This window comes from Phalacrocorax carbo, chromosome 1, assembly GCF_963921805.1.
Source record: "Phalacrocorax carbo chromosome 1, bPhaCar2.1, whole genome shotgun sequence".
Lineage (NCBI taxonomy): Eukaryota > Metazoa > Chordata > Aves > Suliformes > Phalacrocoracidae > Phalacrocorax > Phalacrocorax carbo.
The window spans coordinates 50,413,135-50,434,692 of NC_087513.1; the positions used below are offsets into that span (position 1 = coordinate 50,413,135).

Sequence of the window (21,558 nt, forward strand, 5' to 3'; positions counted from 1 at the left end):
TGTGAAGCCTCTTCCAAATGGCTGTAGCACACCTTCCCACCCCTCTGCAGGAACAGAGAGTCTAAATGAAAAGTACAGTATTCAAGATGTTCTTTGTATGGGCTAACGTAAACCTCAGGCCTGGGATCATACACAGCGTTTGGAACCCATTTGGTACTAAAATTGCTCTCGAGCAACCCTTGTTTGACTGGAAGAATTTCGAGGCTGTATTTAGCGCCTGTTTCTAGAACTCAGATCTTCACAAATGGAGGCTTATTTTGCAGTAAATTTTACAAGGCGTAAATACGGTAATGCCTTTTCAAATCGTCTATCACTTGAGGGAGCAGTGAGGTTGGTGTAAATGAATTAACAATATCTAGTGACAACCACAATGCAGTGCTGGCCTGCGTATAAATAACTGCTTACCACCGAGTAGGATGCGGATGGGGTAGAGGATCTAACTGGTTTTGAGGAATCGGATTACAGTGAACTTTTCTAGGGAGTCAGGAGAAAAAAATCAGGACAGAAGGTTAGTGAAAAAGAGGAAATTAGCATTCATATAATCTTGAAACTTCATGAATAACTGAAAATATTTGTAATCATGTTGCTATGACACCCAGTAATAACTAGAAGCCTTCATTTTGAGTTAGCAGGTATACTGACATATGTAGCAGGAATGCAAGTTTTTAGCTTATTTTTTAAATTGTTCTCTCCATGTTTGTAAATTTCACATAACACAATAGGCAGTTTAGGGACCAAGACCAGAAATGGTCCCTAAACCAAATGATCCCCTTTCACCCTTCTGTCCTATGCTAGCAACCCTGTATGCACTTACCAGCATTGAACAAGTATGAAGATAGAGCTGGAGAGGTGAAGTAATTCCTTGTGAATGTTAAGAAAGTAGAAAGACAAAAGAAAAAAACCCATGTTGCTGGTAATCCCACTAGGAGAACAACTCCATGACTCCAACACTTTATTAGACATAAAAGAATCTTCACTGGGCCATATCCTCAAGACCAAAGTAATGGGAAACCAATGTATTTTGTTACACTGCTTGCAGAATTACTTCCTTTTCTTTGTTTATACCTTCTCCTACTCTTTTTTTTCCCTTTTACCCTTCTCCCAGAATACTAATCATTAAAGAATTGGCCCAAGTGGAAGACAACATGGACAAAAAGATGCTTTCAGGCTCTATGCAAGTCAAATGCCGCTCAGTTTCTTGAAAGTGCTGGAACTTCTGCTCTGTGAACCTTGCCCTACGTTTGCGAGATGCAACAACAGAGTGGAGCATAGTGGGCTCAGACAAATGCTCATGAATGTTGCGTTCAGTGCTCCCTTTCAAGTGGATTAGACCAGGAATCCTGCTTCAGTCTGAAGTTGCAGCAAGTCTGGCAAGCTATTACATTTTGATAGTTTTTGTTGCTCAACAAGTGGCCTGCCACATCCTGGGACAGTTGCAGTTTTTATGACACTTCTCTTTGTGGCTCCTCTTAGGAAGAGGCTTTTGAAGTCTGCTTGCTCAGGAGATGGCAGTGAACAAAAACATTGTTTTCTGTTGTCATATCTACAAAGATTTAAGTTGTTCCCCTAAGACATTCTAGCTCCTACAAGGACTGCTGCAGAGATCTCTGCGTATCCATATAGGTGCTGGAAAAGCCATCCAAACTGGTTACTCCAGAATACTGGCCTTAGAATCATAGAATGTCCTGAGTTGGAAGCGACCCACAAGGATCATCAAGTCCAACCCCTGTCCCTGCACAGGACAACCCCAAATTCACACCATGCCTCTGAGGGCGCTGTCCAAGTGCTTCTTGAACAGCGTTAGGCTTGGTGCCATGACTGCCTCCCTGGGGAGCCTGTTCCAGTGCTCCAACTCCCTCTGGGTGAAGAACCTTTTTCTAATATGCAACCTAAACCTCCCCTGGCACATCCTCCTGCTGTTCCCTCGGGTCCTGTCATCAGTCACCAGAGAGATCAGCACCTGCCCCTCCTTCTCCCCTTGTGAGGAAGCTGTAGACCACGATGAGGTCTCCCTTCAGTCTCCTCTTCTCCAGGCTGAACAAAGCAAGTGACTTTAGCCGCTCCTCATACAGTTTCTCCTCTAAACCCTTCACCAACTTCGTGGCCCTCCTCTGGACACTCTCTAGTAGCATTATATCCTTAATATACTGTGGCACCCAAAACTGCACACAGTACTTGAGGTGAGGCCGCACCAGTGCAGAGTAGAGCAGGACTTTGCTTCTTTGCGCTCCCTCTGTACTAAGGAATATCTTCCAGGTGAAGCTATAGTAAGAATTGTCCTTCTTTTATAGCATTCTCAAATTCCCAAAGGAGGCAACTTAATCCTCTGAATCAGAGACACATAAGTGCTGGGGGAGATTTGTCTCCTCAAACTAGCTTCACCCCATGGAGGTTCTTGCATCTTCCAGGCGCTTTCCCACCCCAATGACCTTCCAGTGTCCACGCTTGCCCTTCAAGATTTTCCACCCAGCCATTACTGCCACTGTAACTGGGTTCTGGACTGCAGCCTGCGCCGCTCTGTGTGCATATCCTCCATTTGGCATGTCTTTTGGAAGACATCCTTGGAGAAGCACCACGGGGGATCCAGCCCAGCCTGGTTCTGCTTTCCGCTTCCCTGGGTAGAATAGTACTTCAGCACTCTACTCTGAAGTTCAAGGTTGTTGCTAAAATGTATTTATTCTTCTCTGCCGGATTATTTATTCTGAGCAGTATGGCACAGGGATTCTTTATCCATACAGTTTTTCAAAGCCTCATATACCATTAAATGTATGACAATACCATTCAACATACAACAATGCCCTTAAAACCACCTAAAAAGTTTTAAAAGTTTCTTGGAGGGATTGGGAGAGGGGACAGAGAGGAGAAAAGAAAAGAAGAAAAAGTAGATCTGAAAGGCGAGATTTCCACAGCAGTACATCTGTAGTTTGTCAAAAATTGCAGAGTGTCTCAGGGTTTGTTTTTGTTTTTTTTTTTAAATAAAGGTTTGATGGGGAAAAAAAATTTGCTTTCATCTCGAGTATTGTAATTAATGAAGTCATGCATCCGCCTTTAGACAGCTGCCTTCCCTGACTCAACACAGTATTTTTCTTTTGCTAGGTTGAAAGATAAGATGCTATGTGTTTGGCAGTCATTTAGATTGATATTTTTGTTTAAATTAAATTGAGATTTTTTCGTAAGACTCATTGCCTGGAGTTCTGTCTGATGCTCTTTTACCACTGGCAATTGCTAACTGTTTGCTCCCTTAATATCCTGAAATAAATCCTGCACCTCGGGCAGAATATGAGGAAATCTGGGAATATTATATACCTGTATTTTGTCAGATATATACTGATAAACAGCTCAAGGAAATGAGACAGGACTCTGGGTGGTTGTACTGGCCTTAGATCAGTAAAAGCTCTGTTAGATGCTATTTTGACTCCACAGCTTTGTGTCAGGGTGCTGAGTGAACAAATAGACCTTAATTTCTGTTGATGGTCTCAATAGGGGCCTCCATGCTTACTCTCTGAGGGGCCTGGGTGTTCATTCTTTTCTGAGCTACACCTCAGCTGCACTTACCCAAGAGGCAGGGGCTCCTGGACCAGCTTTGGACCTGGCCTGTTACCATGTCTTGCCTAACATTGGTGTCCTGGACCACTGACAGGACCTGCTGCAGTAACCACCCTGCTCCGCTCACCCGCCTCTGGTGCAGTGGGGCTGCAGCCCATCAGTGGGGTCAGCACTCGGCTTGCCTCGGGGTGCCCTCGGCTCCTCGCTCACCTGCCAGGTGAGGGAGTGATGCCACCCCTGTTGCTCCCTGATGCCCTGCTTCTGAGTTCAGAATGCCTGGAAATGCAGGTTCATGTTAGAAAAGTGATCTTGTCACGCTACAGTTGCTGCTGGTTGGCTTTTGTAAAGCAACATTTACATTTGCATTTCAGAGGAAATTTAGGTACTGCATTCAATAAGACTGAGGTCACCTGTAGTCCCCATTTAAATCAGAGTTTCCTACACCCCAGCTCAACCAAGGCCTGCCTCCACAGTGGTTATGCAGGGTGTAGTTTCATGTCAGGGTTATGCCACTCTGTATTTGCATTGCTGCTAAAGAAGGCTCCTGCCCTCCTCCTCTACCACACACCACTGCTCCCTCAGCTCACATCACGGTCTCATGGAAGATGAGCTGTTCAAAAGCGTGAATAGTTCCTGGGTAAGCAGTGAGCTGACGAGAACCACAGGCAGTCATGCAGCTGTGTAGGTCTGGCACAAGAAAGGGGAGAGGAAGCCATACCTGGGGGTGTGAGAAGGGGGCTGTCTGTAGTTCACTGTATTAGGGATAGTGTGAAACCACATATCTGAGGTCAAGTTATGCCAGACAACTGAGTCAATCTGTCAAAAAGAGGACTTCTTACTTCCCCCATCTCACTTCTACCCTCCTTTGTCACACACAGTGTTTCACTCCTGGGGCTTGTCAGATTCTGCTAGGCTGATTCAGTGCACTGATTTGGCAGAAAACCAGCCATTTAGTCCGGTCTTCTGCTGGACTGGTGAATTGATTTGGCTTACAGATGCATCTAGCAAGCACCAGAGACAACAAAAGCCAAGTAACACAAGTGGGAGCAAAACTGTCCCTTGTAGTGTCCATGAGTTATTAACCCAACTTTGGATGACTCGTATCCTTTTTGGAGAAGCTGCAGGCAACACTGAGCTCCTGCTCCCTTTCCCCACACTCTACCCTCTGCCCCTGATCCCCTCCTTCCATTGGTACATATCTATTGCGGTACAGGGTTGGGATTCCTTTGGCTGAGTTACCCTTCTGACCAGCTCACTGAGGCATCAGAGCTGGCACAAGAGAAGCTGTAGGAAACAGTGAGATGTGGCAGGTGTAGGATTATCCCTTCCCACAGCAGTGACCTGTTCTGTTGGCTGAGCCAATCTTGTCCCACCACACCGATGTGAAGGCCAGGATGGAAAGCGCAATCCTTCGCCTGCAAATCTGTGGCCATCACATCATCATGGGGATCACCGCAGTTCTGAGGACAAAGTTAGGCAACCACCTTATCACCAACAAAGTGCTCTATAATGTAACTGTAGGCGGAAAAGGTAAACAAATAATTGCAATTATGCAATTAATACTACCAGAACAATTCAACACAGCTGCTGACCATCTTCCTGTGACAGCTTTTACTGTCATCGAGTTACTCACTGAGTGGGTGCATCCAGGCCAGCTGAGCCTGTGGCTGACTAATCTTACTTCCTCCTCCCACCCACTCTTTACAATCTTATAAAAGTCTTACTGCAATTACAACTCTATTTCAAACCTCAGATTCTTTATTTTGCATAAAAGCACTTTTATATTTTTGTCAAGTTTTGTAGAAAGTCTGTTCAACAGCAAAACCGGATGGATGCATACAGAATGAATTATCACTGTAACATCTAGATTTTTTTTTTATTAAAAATGTTCTTCAATAAATCCCAGAGTATTTTACAAGAGTTGTTACAATCACTATGTACAAACGGGGAAACTGAGGCATAGAAGTTTTTCACTTAACGCTAATTGTAAGAGTCACTGGACAATAAATTATCTTAACTCACAGTACCGGGTGGAACTGTACTGAGCGAACAAAACCACCCCACCAGTTATATGTTTTACCAACTTAGGATATCAGAATGGGATGCTGTGAGTAGGAGCCTTTGCTGTAGCAAATAACTTTTGATTTTTTTTTTTCATGAAGTGGCTGCTTGAATACAGGCATAATATTGCTTACTTCAATGACCGTAACCGACAAGAACACAAATTGTTTAAGCTGCGTATGACCACTACAGGCACTTTAGTTTTGTCATCTGTTATTTACAGTTGTAGCTTGACTCCTTACCAGTAACTGGATGGACAGAGGACAGGATGGCACGAGACCTACTAAAGAATGGAGACAGTCTATTGACATAGGCGTTGGCATTTACTCTGGGTGTTTACAGATTGACTTAAAACATAGAACTCTCTCTGGCTACAGCATAACTTGAGAAGATTTGAGAATTAAGATCATAACTAAACTACAATATCTCATTAGAAATTTGTATCCTAAATTTATAGAATAACCTTACGAAGATTAAGATACATTATTTCAGGAGTGAAGGTTTGTCCATCTGCCTTGTGAAGAAACCATCTTTGCAATAAAACAAACCTACCCATTCACAAATTCAGTTCCACTTCTAGGTAGGCTGGTATAGTACCTTTTCAACTCCAGATTTAATGGAAACAAAGGAAACCAAATGCTTATTCCTGGAAGATTTTGAAACATTGGTTTCTAGGAAAAAATAAATATTTATTACAGTCATTTTGCTAATGAGCGGCCTGAATGAATTTACTAAGAAGCAATTTCCTAAATATGCTGCTGCAGCAAAAGAGCTAGAACAGCCAAGTCCCAATTTTACATTTCCCGCAAGGCGGGGTGGCGGTGTGTGCAACTGCTTAAACAAAACCCACGCCAATCCAGATGCCAGCTCTGATTTATAAATTTGTTCTTCTAAAACAGAGCCAACCAACATAGCCTTGCCCTCATTACTACACAGCATCTGTTGCCTAACTATAGGACAACTGTTTTATCAGTTAGAATATTTCCTGGAGAAGTTTCTAACTATCTGTTTGAGTAATAACAGATGATAGTTTAGCGAGAGAGCAACCCAGAAACAAACCTTTCCAGTTTTTCAAAGACATGAAGTCCCAAAGGTCTGCTACTCATCACCATCAGTGCCTCCATAGTATCACTGAAGTTAAGGGAGAGAACAACCTCCTTTCTGTTGAGCCAATACAGAGTGAGCAACTCCCCTCTTCGCTGTCTACAACCTGCTGAAGCAAGCAAGGCTGTTGGCAGTTATTAATAACTCCATCTCCAGACATGCTGGAGAAGTGTGTAGTCACGCTTCTGAGCTGTCCTTAAGCAATTCCCGTCTCCCTACCAGAAAGTTGTAATCCATCAGAACATGCTTCTAAGAATAGACTCGCAGAACATCATGCGTCAGGGAGGGGGTAGACCTCATCTACTGTCTCCTAAAAAAGTCTTTTTATAGAAACTGTCTAAAAATAGCCTAGAAACTTAACAGGGAACGTGGTTTAGTTTTTAAAAAATAAAGTTCTGCAGTACCTTCAGTTGCAACCTTTCAGAACCAGGATTTAAGTTACAAGATTTGCCATTACAGTGATGTTTTAAAAGTGCATATTTCCAGAACAAAACCATTATGGAAATGCCCACAGGTTACCTCTAATTTAAAACTAATTATGTAATGAGGGTATCAAATCAGGGAATCTGAAAAATCTAATGAAGGCTGTTTCGTGAATCAAGGGCTATCAAGTGTTCCCAATGAGCTCACACAAGGGACAGAAGATTGCGAACAATTTCTGATGAACCTTACAAGTGATATTGCATTGCAGTGATGTGAAACAGAGGACTAAAGGTGTGGAAGCACTAGGCAACAGATACCTGTAATCCTCCTGGTGGCTGCCCTCCTGTCTGGAATCAGAAATTCACCCCAGAGAGCCATGTAGCATTTGCTATGTGAAAAAAAATTACTGTAATTGAAAACAAACAGTACAAATTGGCATGTGCTGCAACATTTATTTAAAAAAAAACCCAAACTTCAAATTCAAGATCTTTTGCTGTTTTTTATGATCTTGTTGATGAATAAGCTCCTTAGCTGTTAAAACTAGATATCACCAGCCTATAAAATCCCACCATTAGAATGCTTTTTGTTCACATTAAAAAGTAACATCAGAAACTCTACTTTTTCAAACTTGTGCCTGAGCAGAGGGAGTGCACGTACCTGTGAGTATGTGTCTGTATGCAATCCTCAGAAAACACATATGGCACTGAAGAGAAAAAAGATTGTCTTGGTAAAAGCAAATAAATTGATACAGGAAACAGGAATGTAGGAGAAGCACAGAAGGCTTATATTGCAATTCTGACTAATATTCCCAAGCACATCAAGATCTAGTATTTTTTATGGAGAGGGCAATTTTCTAAGGGGCTAGCGAGAGGTCTTTAAAAATTTTTTTTTTTTATTTAAAAAAAATGCTCAATATAAAGAAGTTAAAAAGTATCTTACACTGGAGAAAAAAAAGGCTGCAATTTGCAGCGGTCTCCAGCCATGACGGGAGTTAATTTCAAGGTTTCCATGGGACAACAAAGGACTTTTGTCTCCTGCGTGGATGAACAGCATCCTTTCAAGAAGGCGTCTAAGAATCAGAGACGTCAACCACTTTCACCATCATCACTGAGTTCAGGCAATCTTTTAAAGAAACTATGACAACTAAGACGCAAGAACCTTCAAGATAAGTCAGAGAAGCCTTAATTTTGCTTAATATTTCCTAGGAAATGAGAACAAGGCCTAATGTGTTTTTGTCACAGGTTCACACACAAACACACACCTGCAGCACACGTGACAGCGTTCTGTGCTACAGGACCATAGCAAGGTGCATTCGCATACAGGTGTATCGCGCTGCTGCTGTCCAGGAGAAAGGCAAGAATCCCAAGCCGCCGTTCCCCCATTGTCACAATCTGCTCCTGGTCATAAGCTCGGCAAGAGTCGCTTTGAACCAACTCTGTTTATCCCCACTATGCCTATGGACAAGATATTCCTGAAGCTCACTCCTTAAATGGAGTTTTACTCCTTTCTTTTAATTTCCAGACTGTGCTTGTTTCAGGCAGTTTATAACCATTTATTTATTTTTGTCAACACTGTTGTTGAGCTTAAAATCCTCAACATTTTCTTTGTCCATCAGTATAACTGCTATCTTGCTTGCATTCAGCTTGAAAGGGCTGTTCTTCATCCAAGGGCTGCCCTCACCCTAGTACAAGGATTTCCTGGTGGGAATAACAAGCTGGTACACAGCAGAAGGTACATATAACTGTGTTGCTTCTGTTTGGTGCTTAAGCCCAGATCAGACCCCTCTGTAGCTACACACAGAAACTTGATGGGAACAATGGAGAGAGTGATCTCCACAAACATGGAGGAGTCTTGTAGTGGTGATGCGATCTCCCACTGTGGCTGCATCTCTCCAAGTAGCATGTAAAACATTTTGGCCCATCTCTTCCCCCTCTCTCTGTGGCTTATTGAATATAACAGAGCAAGAAGGCCCAGAATGGATGTCTTCCATCTTCCACTGTCAGGAAAAACATTCAGAAAGAAACCTTTGCCACTGCCAATGGGAATGATCAGCTCTTGACTAGTGATTTCTGACTACACTTCTGCTACACTGCTGGAAGTTACCAGCATAACTACAACTCTGCAGCTACAGAACAAAGTCAGACATTGCTGAAATTGTGAGGCTTCCCCCGACGACTGCATGAAATTGCTGGACCACCAGAAAAGATGCAATGGGTTGAAGATATCTGGAAGAGGTTACAGCCGTTCCAGGAGGCACGATCTGAGACTCTCCAGAAGAGTCATTCTGTGAAAGGAACTGAGACACAGCCGGCCGATGTGACTTACCGAGATGCTTCGTGTGCGTGTGAAAGCTCGTGGTGCTGGAGCCATTTCAGGTACCAGAGCAGCAGGTCGGATAACTGATTGTTGTCTCTACTTCTTGTCTTTTATCAATGTAGTGTAAATATTGCACTGTCTTTGAAACGCTTTGTGACTCGGTCTCTGAAAGAAGCAAAGCAAGGAGCCCCAGAGCAGCAGCATGCCTGGGCATTCAGTTGAGTTTTCAGCAAGCCTTAAATATCTGAAATGTGCTATTTCGTGTGCATAAAACCTAGGCCTTTCCTGTGAAAAGGTGTGATGGGTAGTGCAAAGGCTAGGCAGGCTGAACAGAGGGAGCTGCTGCAGCCGCTGTGTAATGTAACCCGGGAAGCAAGCAGGCCGTGCTCACAAGCCTGTGAGGTAACTGGTAACGTTAGAGATGTCCCTTCAGATTCTAGGATTAGAGGGGGTTATTTTGCAGCTACTACAACGCGGCAGCACATCCCCAGGCAGGCGGGCGCGCTGCCGCCCCCTCCCCGGGCTGAACGGCTGCCGGCGGCGCCGGGCCGCCCCGACGCGACGCGCCCCGCTCCGCCGCATTCGGAAGCGCCTCAGGGCCTGTTGCCGGGGCGGTGCCGGCCGGGGAGGGAGAAGGAGGGGCAGGCGGCGGCCATGGCGGGCCGCCCCGCCCGGGGTGGGCCCCACCCGCCCGCACTACATTTCCCGGCGTGCCGCGGGCCGGTTCCGCGCCGGAACCGGGAGGGCGCGCGGTGCCGCCGCCGTTGGCGGGCTGCTGAGGCGAGCCGACGGCGACAGCCGCAGCCGAACGGGTGAGCGCTACGCCGCTGCGGCCGGAAGCGGGGGGGGGAGGGCGGTCGACGGCGGTTCCTCCCGGCCGCGGTTGGCGGGGCCGGCCGTTGCGCTCTGCGCCCAGGAAGGCGCTCCCCGCCGCCTCGGCCGGGCTGCAGGGGTCAGGAGGCCTCGGGCCGGGCCGCCTCGCCTGAGGGCCGCGCAGTGCAGCGCTCCCCCCGCTTTGCTTTGGTAGGCAATGACCCATCGCGCCCGGCTGGCGCAGGGGGCTGCGAGCTGGGCCTCCGGTACGGGCCCTGGGAGGGGAGTTCATGCGCTTCCAAGGGGGTCACACCTTGTGCTTCACACTCGGGATGTTGGGTTTTTTTTTAATTAGTCCGCAGGTCCGGTTTTATAACGGGCGCTTTTGCTCGCTTTGATGGATCAATGACTTTTTTTTTTTTTCTTAAGCTAAATATTTTCTTTAATCCTATAAACATCAGGTTTTGTGCTCCTGCTTGCTGCAGGCAGACTAAGCTCTCTGTGTGCCGCCCCGGGCGTGGGGATGTCGCGGTTTAGGCTGTAGCGGTCCCGGAGGTGAGGCCGAGAACAGGTCGGTGCTCGAGCCCTGTCCTTGACGAGGCGGCCCAGACCTGCCGCGTTCTTCTCGCCTCTTCTGCTGACGAGCTTTCAAAGGCAGGTTGTGAACAGCTTTTTAGATGCTGTGTCAGTTTTCGCTAACCTCAGCAGCACTTGCAACAGGTAAAGAAAATGATGGACAACTATTTGCTGAAATTTTAAAATATGCGCCGCTGGTGATGTTCTTAAGCGCTGAATACAAAGTGGTTTTAAATAGATCTTGTTTCTTTCTTTTTTTTTTATTTTTAAAAAATGTCTTTAAACTGTCTCAGTTACGTTTTTTTTAAGCATCACTAAGTTTCTATCCAAGGCATTTTTTTTTCTGTAAACTTAAGTCATGAAAACTTAAGGTGTTTATGTGTGTCCTTCTCCTGTGAAATTTGGGGTAATATTTAAGGTATTCTAAATAGCGTTTCATAGCTTTTAGGCATATTGCTTTTGAGGTGGATGAAATCACCTGCATTTAGACAGCTTTTTAACTACCGCAAGTGTTAGTTGTAAGTACTTCTATTTTTATACTGGCCAATGATATTTACATCATGAATGAGAAAAACATGTTTCAGGATTAATTCTGTGGAGTGCACAGAACGAAGGATGCAAAACTTAAGTGGGTGAGTACCAGCAGAAAAAGTTGGAGAAGACCCAAGCTTGAAAACTTTTTTTAAAGTTAATGACATAGCTTCAGAGAGTACCTCTCACTGAAATCAGTCTTGTACGATGTTTGACTATTAAGTGCCAGTATCTTAAGTGATAAGGACTTCTAAACAACTGACAAATAATGAGGAATATACTGCACAAATTTTATTTATCCTTAAGATATTCCAGAAATTAAATTGTTGGTCTTTTGTACCCTGAACAGTTATGAAACTGGTTTCTTTCAGAGGGTGTTCTACAGAAAAAAAGATATAGGGTCTGCTTGAGTTCCATCTTGTCCAGGACTGGTTTCCTGTCTGCTGTCAGCATGGCAACATCACTTAGAACTGCGTGGTCCAGCTTCTTTTGGATGCGTTCAGCAGCAATCTGTAAGCAGGCGCCACTGCACAGTAAGTAGTGATGAAACTGTAGAAGTCCTGTATTAAAATTCATTCTTTGAGAGCTTCTTTCCTATTCTGTTTAAAGTAATGGATGATTGGAAGTGAATTTCTATTTCAAGAGAATCAAGTCTGATATTCTGTGTTCTCTGCTAATAATTGAAGGATATCTTGACTTGTTTTTTTCTTTTAAGGCTTCCATGGTCCACATATGACACTCTTCTAATTTACTAATTAGCTTGTAAATACTACCACTCTACCACTGATTATATTTGGAGATTTAAATTTATTTCTTCAGTCTTACAATGGTGAGAAAAGGTTACAGTAAAATCTCATTACTTAACGTAAGTGGAGAACAAGTGAAAACAGGCAATATTATTTTTTAGATTTTTGTCCATGTTTTAGATGTCAATAGAAAGATGTAGGGGAGATAGTAAAGGTGGTAGAAGTGACAGGAATTGAGAAAATATAATAGACATGTTAACATCTTAGGAGAAGGAGGGGAAATAAAACTTAGGAAGAAATATAAACTCTTGGCAGTAATATTTTACCAGAACTCAACTTCTTAGTAACAAAGAATGGTTTAATTGAAAGAACTGAAGCGTGGAAGTTCTAACAGAAATTCTAAAATATATATTGCTTTCTAAATTTAAATTTTAGAATTTGATGTCTAAAATATTTCTGAGAGTACAGTAGCTACACAAGTTTCATCTTGATTCTTTCAGCTTTCCCAATTTTGACACACTGAACGCCTTCCCCCTCCATTATAAACAGCCAAGAAGAAACCTATTTATATAAAAACTAAAGATGGACTACACAAATAGCATGTCAGAAAAAAGTTGAAACCTGTTTATGACTTGTTTGAAAACAGAAGGTTCAGAACCTGCTAAGACTTAATTCTTGTGGTCATAACTCAGTTCTTAAAGGGTAGTGGTAGAAGAATAGAATATATTATTTTGGTTGGAAAGAGCCTACAACAATCATCTAGTCCAACTACCTGACTACTTGATGACTGACCAAAAGTTATAGCATATTTTAAGGGCATTGTCCAAATGCCTCTTAAACACTGATAGGCTTGGAGCATTGACCACCTCTCTAGGAAGCCTGTTCCAGTGTTTGACCACCCTCTCATCTCTCAGTAAAGAAATGCTTACTAATGTCAAGTCTGAACCTCCCCTGGCACAGCTGTGAACCATTCCCATGCATCCTATCACTGGATACCAGGGAGAAGAGATCAGCACCTCCCTCTCCACTTCCCCTCCTCAGGAAGCCATAGAGAGCAATGGGGTCACCCCTCAGCCTCCTTTTCTCCAGACTAGACAAACCCAAAGTTCTCAGCCGCTCCTCACAGGACATGCCTTCCAGCCCTTCCACCAGCTTTGTTGCCCTCCCCTGGGCACATTGAAGGACCTTCACATGCCTCTGAAATTGTGGGACCCAGAACTGCCCACAGTACTCCAGGTGAGGCCGCACCAACGCTGAGTACAGGGGGATAATCACCTCTCGACTGGCTGGCTGACTACCTGACATACCATGTGTGATGCACCCCAGGATGCGGTTTGCCCTCTTGGCTGCCAGGGCACGCTGCTGACTCATACTGAGCCTGCTGTCGGCCAGCACCCCCAGATCCCTTTCTGCAGGGCTGCTCTCCAGCCACTCCCCTCCCAGTTTCTACTTGTGCCCAGCATTACTCCATCCCAGGTGCAGCATCTGGCATTTCAGCTTGTTAAATCTCATCCCATTAACCATAGCTCTGTGCTCCAAACTATCTAGATCCCTGTGCAAGGCCTCTTGTCCTTCAAGAGAGTCAACAGCACCTCCCAGTTTGGTCTCATCAGCAAACTTGTTAATGGTGCATTCAACTCCAACATCCAGGTTGTTGATAAATATATTGAACAGGACTGGCCCCAGAATTGAACCCTGAGGAACGCCACTGGTGACCAGCCAGATGTAGCCCCATTTGCTGCAACCCTTTGAGCCCTGTTGTTCAGCCAGTTCTTCACCCTGTGCACTGTGAACCTGCTCATCCCACAGCTGGGTAACCTGTCCAGAAGGATGCTGTGAGGGACAGCATCAAAAGCCTTACTAAAATCCAGCAAAACTACATCTACCGCCTGCCCTTTGTCCACTAGGTGGATGAACTTATTGTAGAAGGGTATCGAATTAGTTAAACAGGACTTTACCTTTGCGAACCCATGTTAACCGTGCCTGATGATTGCAATTTTCTTGAAATGCCTTTCAATACTACCCAGTATAATCTTCTCTGTAATTTTTCAAGGAACTAAGGTTAGACTACCAGGTCTGTAGTTCTCTGCGTCTTCCCACGTGCCCTTTTTGTAGACTGGAATAACACTGGCTGTCTTCCAGTCAGCAGGGACCTCCCCAGACCATTGGTAGATGGCTGAGGGGGGTCCTGCCATAACAACTGCTAGCTCCTTCAGTACTGCGGGATGAATCCCATCAGGCCCCATGGACTTGTGAACATTCAGCTGATACAGCTGGTCCCTTAGAACTTCAGTGTCCACAAATGGAAGGTCACTCTTTCCATGCTTGTGACCCCCTGGCTCGGGATGGGGCAGCGCAAGGGCTGCCAGTGTTATTAGAGGCTGAGGCAAAAGACACGCTGAATGCCTCCACTTTTTCTTCATCCCTATTAGTGAGATGACCATCTTCAACAAGTATTGGTCCAATGTTTTCTTCAGACTTCCTCTTTCTATTAACATACTTACAAAAGCCCTTGTTATCTGATACAACACTGGCCAGTTTCAACTCTAACTGAGCTTTGGCCTTTTGTATCTTCTCCATGCCTCTCTAATCTTCCTACAAAGCCTGACCTTGCTTCCAGAGATCACACAATTTCTTTTTCATCTTGAGCTCCACAAGGAGTTCCCTGTCCAGCTGAGCCAAGTCTTCTGCTCCACTTGCTTGACACAGTGGAATTGCCTGCCCCTGTGCTTCTAAAAGGTGGTTCTCAAAGATTGGCTAGCACTTGTGGACTCGCAGGCCCTCAAAAGCAGATTCCCAGGGTACTCTGCTAAATAGCTCCCTGAATAGCTTAAAGTTTACTCTCCTGAAGTCTGGGGTAGCAACTCTGCTGTCCTTTTTTCTCATTACATTCAAAATTTCAAACTCAACCGTTTTATGGTCACTGTGGTCAAGGTGCCCACCTACCATCACATCTCCCATGAGTCATTCCCCATTCACAAACAGCAAGTCTAGAGGGCGTCTTTCCTAGTTGGCCCACTGAGTACTTGTGACAAGTAGTTGTCTCCTATGAACTGCAACAATTTCCGAGACTTGTTCACCACAGCAGGATTATATTTCAAGCTGATGTCTGGGAAGTTGAAATCTCCCATAAGGACAAGGGCTACTGAGCCAGAAATTTCTCCTAATTGCCTATAGATAACTCGTGAGTGCTTACATCCTGGCCAGATGACTGGCAGTAGACATGTACTACAACAACTCCTTTGTTTTCCATCGCCCTAATCCTCACCCAGAGGTGCTCAACCACGTCATCACTAACTGTAAGGGTTGTGCAATCAAACCTCTCCCTGACATAAAGTGCAATGCCTCCACCTCACCTGCCCTGCATATTCCTCCTGAACAGCCTGCAGCCCTCCATCCCAGCACTCCAGCTGTGGGACTCGTTCCCCCCAGGCTCACTAATACCAAAGATATCGTAGCTCTGGGAGCTGAGCAAGGCTTCCAGTTCATCCTGTTTGTTTCTTGTACTGCATATGTCAGTGTACAAGCACTTCAGCTACACTCCTGCGCCCTCTGTGCTCCCAGGAGCAGTGTAAATATTCCCACGAGCATTGCCACCCTCCAGCGGTGCCGTACCAACCCTTGGCTTACCCACTGCAATCCTGTTGATATCGCCATTCCCCACTGATTCTAGTTTAAAGCTCTGTCAATCAGTCCCACCAGCTTACACTCAAAGACGTTTTCCCCATCGGGACAGGTGAATCCTGTTAGGCCCCACTGCAATGAGGGCTTCACTGGGCTCAGAAACTTACATGTGGATTTGTGTCAGGTTCTGGCAGTAAAGGACAGGGTTTGCTGGTAGAAGTCAACGACAGACACCTTCCAGGCCCATCTTAGGCGTGCGTACCTACATAGCTGCGGAAAGCAAGATGCCTATGGTATGGTTGCTATATAAGGGACCCTTACTGTTTAACACCTAACGTTAGGTTTACAGTTGGACTTGATGATCTTAAAGGTCTTTTCCAACCTAAATGATTCTATCAAAAAGTAGGAACGAAATTGTGGGAAAACTCAGTTGGAAGGGATTTTGGGTGGTCTGTGGTCCAATCTCCTGCTCAAAGCAGGCTCAACTCTGCAATTAAACTGGGTCACTCAGGGCTTTGTCCAGCTGGGCCTTTGACAGCTCCAAAGACGGAGACTGCACAGATCTGCCCGGGCCCCAGTCCCGCTGGTTGGCTGCTCTCACAAGGGAAATGTTTCTCTACGTATTCAGTCAGAGCCTCTCGTTTCAACTCAGGGATGTTGTTTCATGTCCTCCCACCATGCACTGCTGTGAACAGACTGACTCCCTCTCCTCAGTAACCCCAATACTCATTGCTGGGGGCCGCTCTTAGGTTTCCCCAAAACTGTCCAGGCTGAGCCAGCTCTGGTCCCTCAGCTTCTCCGCACAGGGCAGGTGCTGCAGCCCCTGACCATCTCGGCAGGCCTTCGCTGAACTCATTCAGGTTTATCTTTAATAACGCTAACAATGAAAGGACCCCAAACTGGCTATAGTTTCTAGATGTGGTCTAACAGATGCTGAGTAGAGGAAGATAATCTCTTCCCTCAGACTACTTAGTACAGTCCCGGATCCTGTTGTCCCTCGTTACTACTTGTTATTCTTGCGATTGCTTTCCTTGGAGCAACAGAAACCTGGAGAAAGGGGAAAGTTCTGTATTGTTACAGCAGCCACGACGCTACTGTTTTGTGAAGCATATATAGCAGTCACCAGCAAAGTACAAATTTGGTTTTTATAATAAATATTGCTATGAATGGAATTATGATCTTCCCTGTCAGACATAAGGTAATGTTCTTTGCGTATATAAAGAATATGCTCTAATGGTGAAATTTATAGGTATTTTGTTCATACTGTGATTTTTCTTAGGAAAACAATGCAGCTGGGAAGGTAAATGTAGGCCATAGCGACCTAGGTACTGTTTTGATTGCACTAGAAATCTGTGTAGTAAAGTGAACTCCTATTTAGACAGTATTTGTGTTTTGTCAATCTAAAACTGAGTATGATTATAATCCCCAACTAAGTCTTAGAACAGAATGAAAATGTAAACATTCTTAAGCTTGGCACAGCTCTGCTTGGTTTTACATCAGTGTTCTTTGTGTGGTTTTTTTTGCAGATGAAGCTGTGTATCGTGCTTGCCATAAATCTACATACTCAGTTCTCCCTGAAGACTACAATTGGTACTTAAACGTGCTTTGATGTGTAGCCTTTTCATGTAATGTTTATTCCAGGGCTACTTTTTCTGTTGTGAAGTTGTCATATAATGGTATCAAATATGTCTCCTGCCAGTTTTGGATATGTGTAATAATTTTAACTAAAGTACAGTTTGCGATCATACTGATTATGAAGTTAGTCTTTTAAAAAATGAGCATAATTAAAAAGGCAGGACTCATTCTAAACATGGTGGTGACCCCAGCACCCCTGCAGTTTTCTTTGTGGAAGAGCAAAAGTAGCTAAGAGCAGTCATTTTCTCTGATGCTGTTGTTAGGACGTAGTCCAGGTATTTTTGTGCTGCTGCATGGGAAACTTGCGTAGAAACCAGAAAAGGTGATACAAATATAGTGGGAAATGCAGCATCCGTGTCATACAAGGTTTTAGGAAGCTAATGTGCCATGGAAGTTAATCAGGTAGAAAGGTGAGAAGAGAGTTGTGCTCCCTCACGGAACCTCTCAGTAGGAATTTTTGTTCATCATGCTCATCATCTTTTACCAAATATGAAAGTTGGAGCCCCAAACACAGCTTTGTTTTCTACTCTCTCATTTGTAGGCGCCATGCTTCTTATAAAGGCACACCGTCCTAGGTATCACTGATGATCACTGCCCCCTTGCATTGCTACAGTTTTAGATGTAATTATTCGAAGTGTTAAAGATTTTTTCCAGCCCATATTTCCAGCTATCTTTAATACTTTATTTTAGCTCCTTTTTTGCTCTCCATCCAAAAAAGGAAACCTGAAGATGGCTGGGAAAAGAAAAAAGAGGAAGTTCAGATCAAGTATTTGTGACTTTTATAACAGTTTATTTTAGAGAAGATTCTTAAGAATTCATAAATGCAGGGCCAAGTCTGTTTTTCTTTGGGACTTGGGCTGGTCAGTTGCTCAGCATTTCTGAAAATTTTAAGGGATATATTTAAGAGTGTAAGTTCTTATTTTTATAGCAAAGTGGAACTTGCGGTGACATCAGATTTGAAGACAATTGTCTGCTACCACCCTTCGCTTGAGATTCCATATGAGCATACAAAAGTACGTCCAAATGTATACATTTCTATTTCTTACTCTTGTAAAGGCATAAGTAGTCAATAATTTTGATTCTTTAGGGCATCTACTTTTAATTTGAAATGCTGAGGAACTTTTTATTAGTGCTCAGCGTGTCTGTGAAGTGAGTGAATGATGAATATAGCTGCTGCCACAAGGAGGACCTTATTCTTAGCTGAGTAGAAGGAAAGCTGCAGAGTAAGAAATGCTCAGATATCACAGCATGTAGTAACTCAAATAGAATTAAATTAAGCACTCAAATACTTGTGCACTATGGAGAAAACTAGTGTCTGTCCATGAGTGTTCCCCTCAAAGAGGATGTTTGGAATGCAGTTATAGTTCACACGTCCTGCTGCGTACATATGCAGCAGTCTGGCCAGGGGGGTACACAGGAGTGCTGCTGCTGCTGCTGCTTTCTCCAACTCATGCTTTAAATTCCATTCAGTACTCTGGGTTCATAAACTCCACAAAAAAATTGTAAATATTGAATTTTTATCTATCAGTAGTACTTTCAGTGTGTTCTTTATACTGATGAAAGTATGTCTAGATAACCTTCTCTAGTGTACACTTTTTGTTTCAATTTCCAGTTCTCATGTGCTAGTAAAATTCTGCAAATGGTAGCTACGTTGCTGAAGTACCTAGTGTGAAAATTCTCCATTGAAAACTTAAAACATATTAGCACTCTCTGCCTGCAACTTACATATCAGTATTTTTAAATTTATCAGTTGCATGTCTTTCAGGAAAAATGGGTATAAAAGACTAAAAGAAGGAAAAATAGTTGTAACCGTGCTAGTAGTTAGAAGAACAAACGGCATGGTCTTAGCAGATGCACAAAAAATTAGGAAGTGGCATTCTTCTCCAAGGTACAAATCATCTAAAAGCTTTTTCAGCGATGATGATCATAGGTAATGTGGAATAAATTTTTTAGTAGGAATGAGTATTTGAGTATTTTGTATTAGTAGAACTTAAGCTTATGATTCAGCGAGAGAATTGGAAGGAAGAGTTCAGCAATAATGGTGACAGCAGTGCTGGTGTTAGGGGTGGGGTAATCCGCTGTAGCACCTGCGGTAATTAGATGTTTCTAGACACAGTGGTGTGGTTTTGGTGGAGAGTAAACAGCCTTTACAATTACAATTATTCTTCTGTATTCCTTTGGTTTCAGCTATTAGGAGTAAATTGTAATGCTATCTATATAGTTTGGCTTTTTGTTTTTCTCAAGAAAAGGAGAAAAAGGAAATATATATCCTATTGTTTTCATAGCCCATACCACGGCCAGACCCAGTGAATAATAAAGAAGAAACCCTTGATCAAGTTTTGAAATCCAGATTGAATGAAAAAGAGCTAAAGAACAACAGAGGTCCTACAATTGAAGAGCTCAGCAAAATGTTTTACACAACAAAACATCGCTGGTATCCTGTAGGACAGTAAGTATTTTCTTTCCAGTGTTTGTTCCTTCGGGATTTAAAAGGAGATAAAAGAGTAATTTAATTACTAGATTCAACCTGGGATAAGTCATGTGAGACAAGATACTGTTTTAAATATATCACAGAGTAGGAATTTCTCATACCACCTAGATAGCTACTGGTTCAAGTGATTTATTGAAGTTGCATAAGTGAAGTCAGCTTAAGAGAATCTAGTGTGTAAAATGCCCTCCATGGATATAACCAAATACAGCCTGGAAACATGCATTGCCTCTTCCTTAACAACTTTTCAGAAAAGAGCTTAATGGGATGATTCTCAGACTTAAGAATAGTAGAGGTTTTTCATCTGAAATGGTGAAAAGCATCCTTGGTGTGCCTTGTATTCAGAAAGTGAAGAGGAGAGGTGCAAATATGCATGACGGAGCTTAAAGAGGAACGATATACATCCAGATATGCCACTGCAAGCAAATGGCATTCCAGTTCGTGCTACTTCTTTCCACGCTGTGTTACTACACCTTTTGGTAGCTGCTAACTTGATAGCTATGGAGACTTGATACAGGTGGAATTTTTTTTTTAATTTTGTCCACAGAAAGCTTTTTAATTATTTTGTTTTGTGAATAGATAAAGGGAATGAAATGGTAGAACTTCCTATGGCCAAAGGGTAGCCATCACTTTAATGGGCATCAAACAGGATCTTCCTTGTTTTAGGGCAGGTAATGAAGAGGAAAGTAGGGATCACTTTTGTTGCGAAGAATTTGGTTGTTAGTTTGTAAATTATTACACTGTTTGACGTACAGTGTGGCATAACTCCATTAAAGATCAAGTCTCTTTGTTCTGTAGCAGTCATTTTAGGCAAAGGAAAAGCTAAACATGTAATAAAATTAACTTCACACAAAAGATCAAGAAGAAACAGCAGCCTTTGTACCTATTCAGCTGTAGAACTGATTGGATTATTGCGTGCTTGTACCAGATGCAGCGGTGGAAATGAGTTAGCGTTATGTAACCCCACAAACAACAGAGATGACATCTAATGAGTGGTGATGGGTTGTGCTCGTGTTTTGCTTGCTCGTGTAACCTCCAGATCACTCACTGGGGGGAGGAAATAGCAGGAGAATCAAAGACTCTCCAAAGCTTGCATTCACTGCAGCCTTTTTTTCTTCTAGGTATCACAGAAGACGCAGGAATCCTAATCCTCCTAAAGACAGATAATTAAGATAACTTGTTGTTTGTCAGCACTTTGCTATTAATCTGTATTGGAAATAAAAATTACAGAAAATGAGATGTTTGGGCAATTCTGTGTGAGTGATAGAACTAAAACATGCTTAACGAAATTTGCTATTTTCTATTTCAATCAGTTGACTGTAGAAAAACAACAAAACCGCACTCCCGAAACAAGAATCCAGCGAAGGCTATTGTGTACGTGCAGTCAGTGGATGTGCTCGTGTCAGAACTGGGTGTAACAGGTGATGAAGTGCTCCGAGTAAACTAGGTTAGAGGCTTATCATTGGAAAAGTGAACACAAGGAAGTATTATGTCAAAATGGCGAGTCTAGAGCTGGACATGTTAGAGTTTGGTGTTATTTGGGGGGATTTCGTGGTTTTTTTTTAAGAAATCTAGTAACTGGAATGCAGATAAGCTTGAATACTGAGGTATTTATGAAGTAATATTTATGGAAAATACTATGAGGTATTTACGAAAACAGTGAAATAGTTTTGCTTCTTTTATTATGCTTGAAAG

At 43.3% G+C, this 21,558-nt stretch overlaps 1 protein-coding gene across 3 annotated transcripts; it reads left to right on the top strand.

Moving 5' to 3' along the window:
• The first annotated feature begins 10,158 nt into the window (after nt 1–10,158).
• Nucleotides 10,159–21,100, top strand: MRPL42 (mitochondrial ribosomal protein L42). 3 transcript variants are annotated; one of them, XM_064450853.1, is made up of 6 exons: nt 10,159–10,262; nt 11,742–11,903; nt 17,267–17,330; nt 18,304–18,388; nt 19,661–19,824; nt 20,985–21,100. In XM_064450853.1, the coding sequence occupies exons 2-6, from the start codon at nt 11,822–11,824 to the stop codon at nt 21,028–21,030; spliced, it is 441 nt and encodes a 146-aa protein (XP_064306923.1). In that variant the 5' UTR covers nt 10,159–10,262; nt 11,742–11,821; the 3' UTR covers nt 21,031–21,100. The 3 variants fall into 3 exon arrangements, with proteins under 3 accessions (XP_064306923.1, XP_064306924.1, XP_064306921.1); XM_064450854.1 differs by lacking the exon at nt 10,159–10,262 and adding an exon at nt 10,301–10,473; XM_064450851.1 differs by lacking the exon at nt 10,159–10,262 and adding an exon at nt 10,650–10,983.
• Nucleotides 21,101–21,558: the final 458 nt, after the last annotated feature.

Coding starts and splice junctions, on each gene's coding strand:
- MRPL42 (XM_064450851.1), top strand. CDS start 10,941: ATGCTGTGTCAGTTTTCGCTAACCTCAGCAGCACTTGCAACAG. Junction 11,904..17,266: donor TAAGCAGGCGCCACTGCACA/GTAAGTAGTGAT, acceptor TTTTTTTTGCAG/ATGAAGCTGTGTATCGTGCT. Junction 17,331..18,303: donor CTCCCTGAAGACTACAATTG/GTACTTAAACGT, acceptor TTATTTTTATAG/CAAAGTGGAACTTGCGGTGA.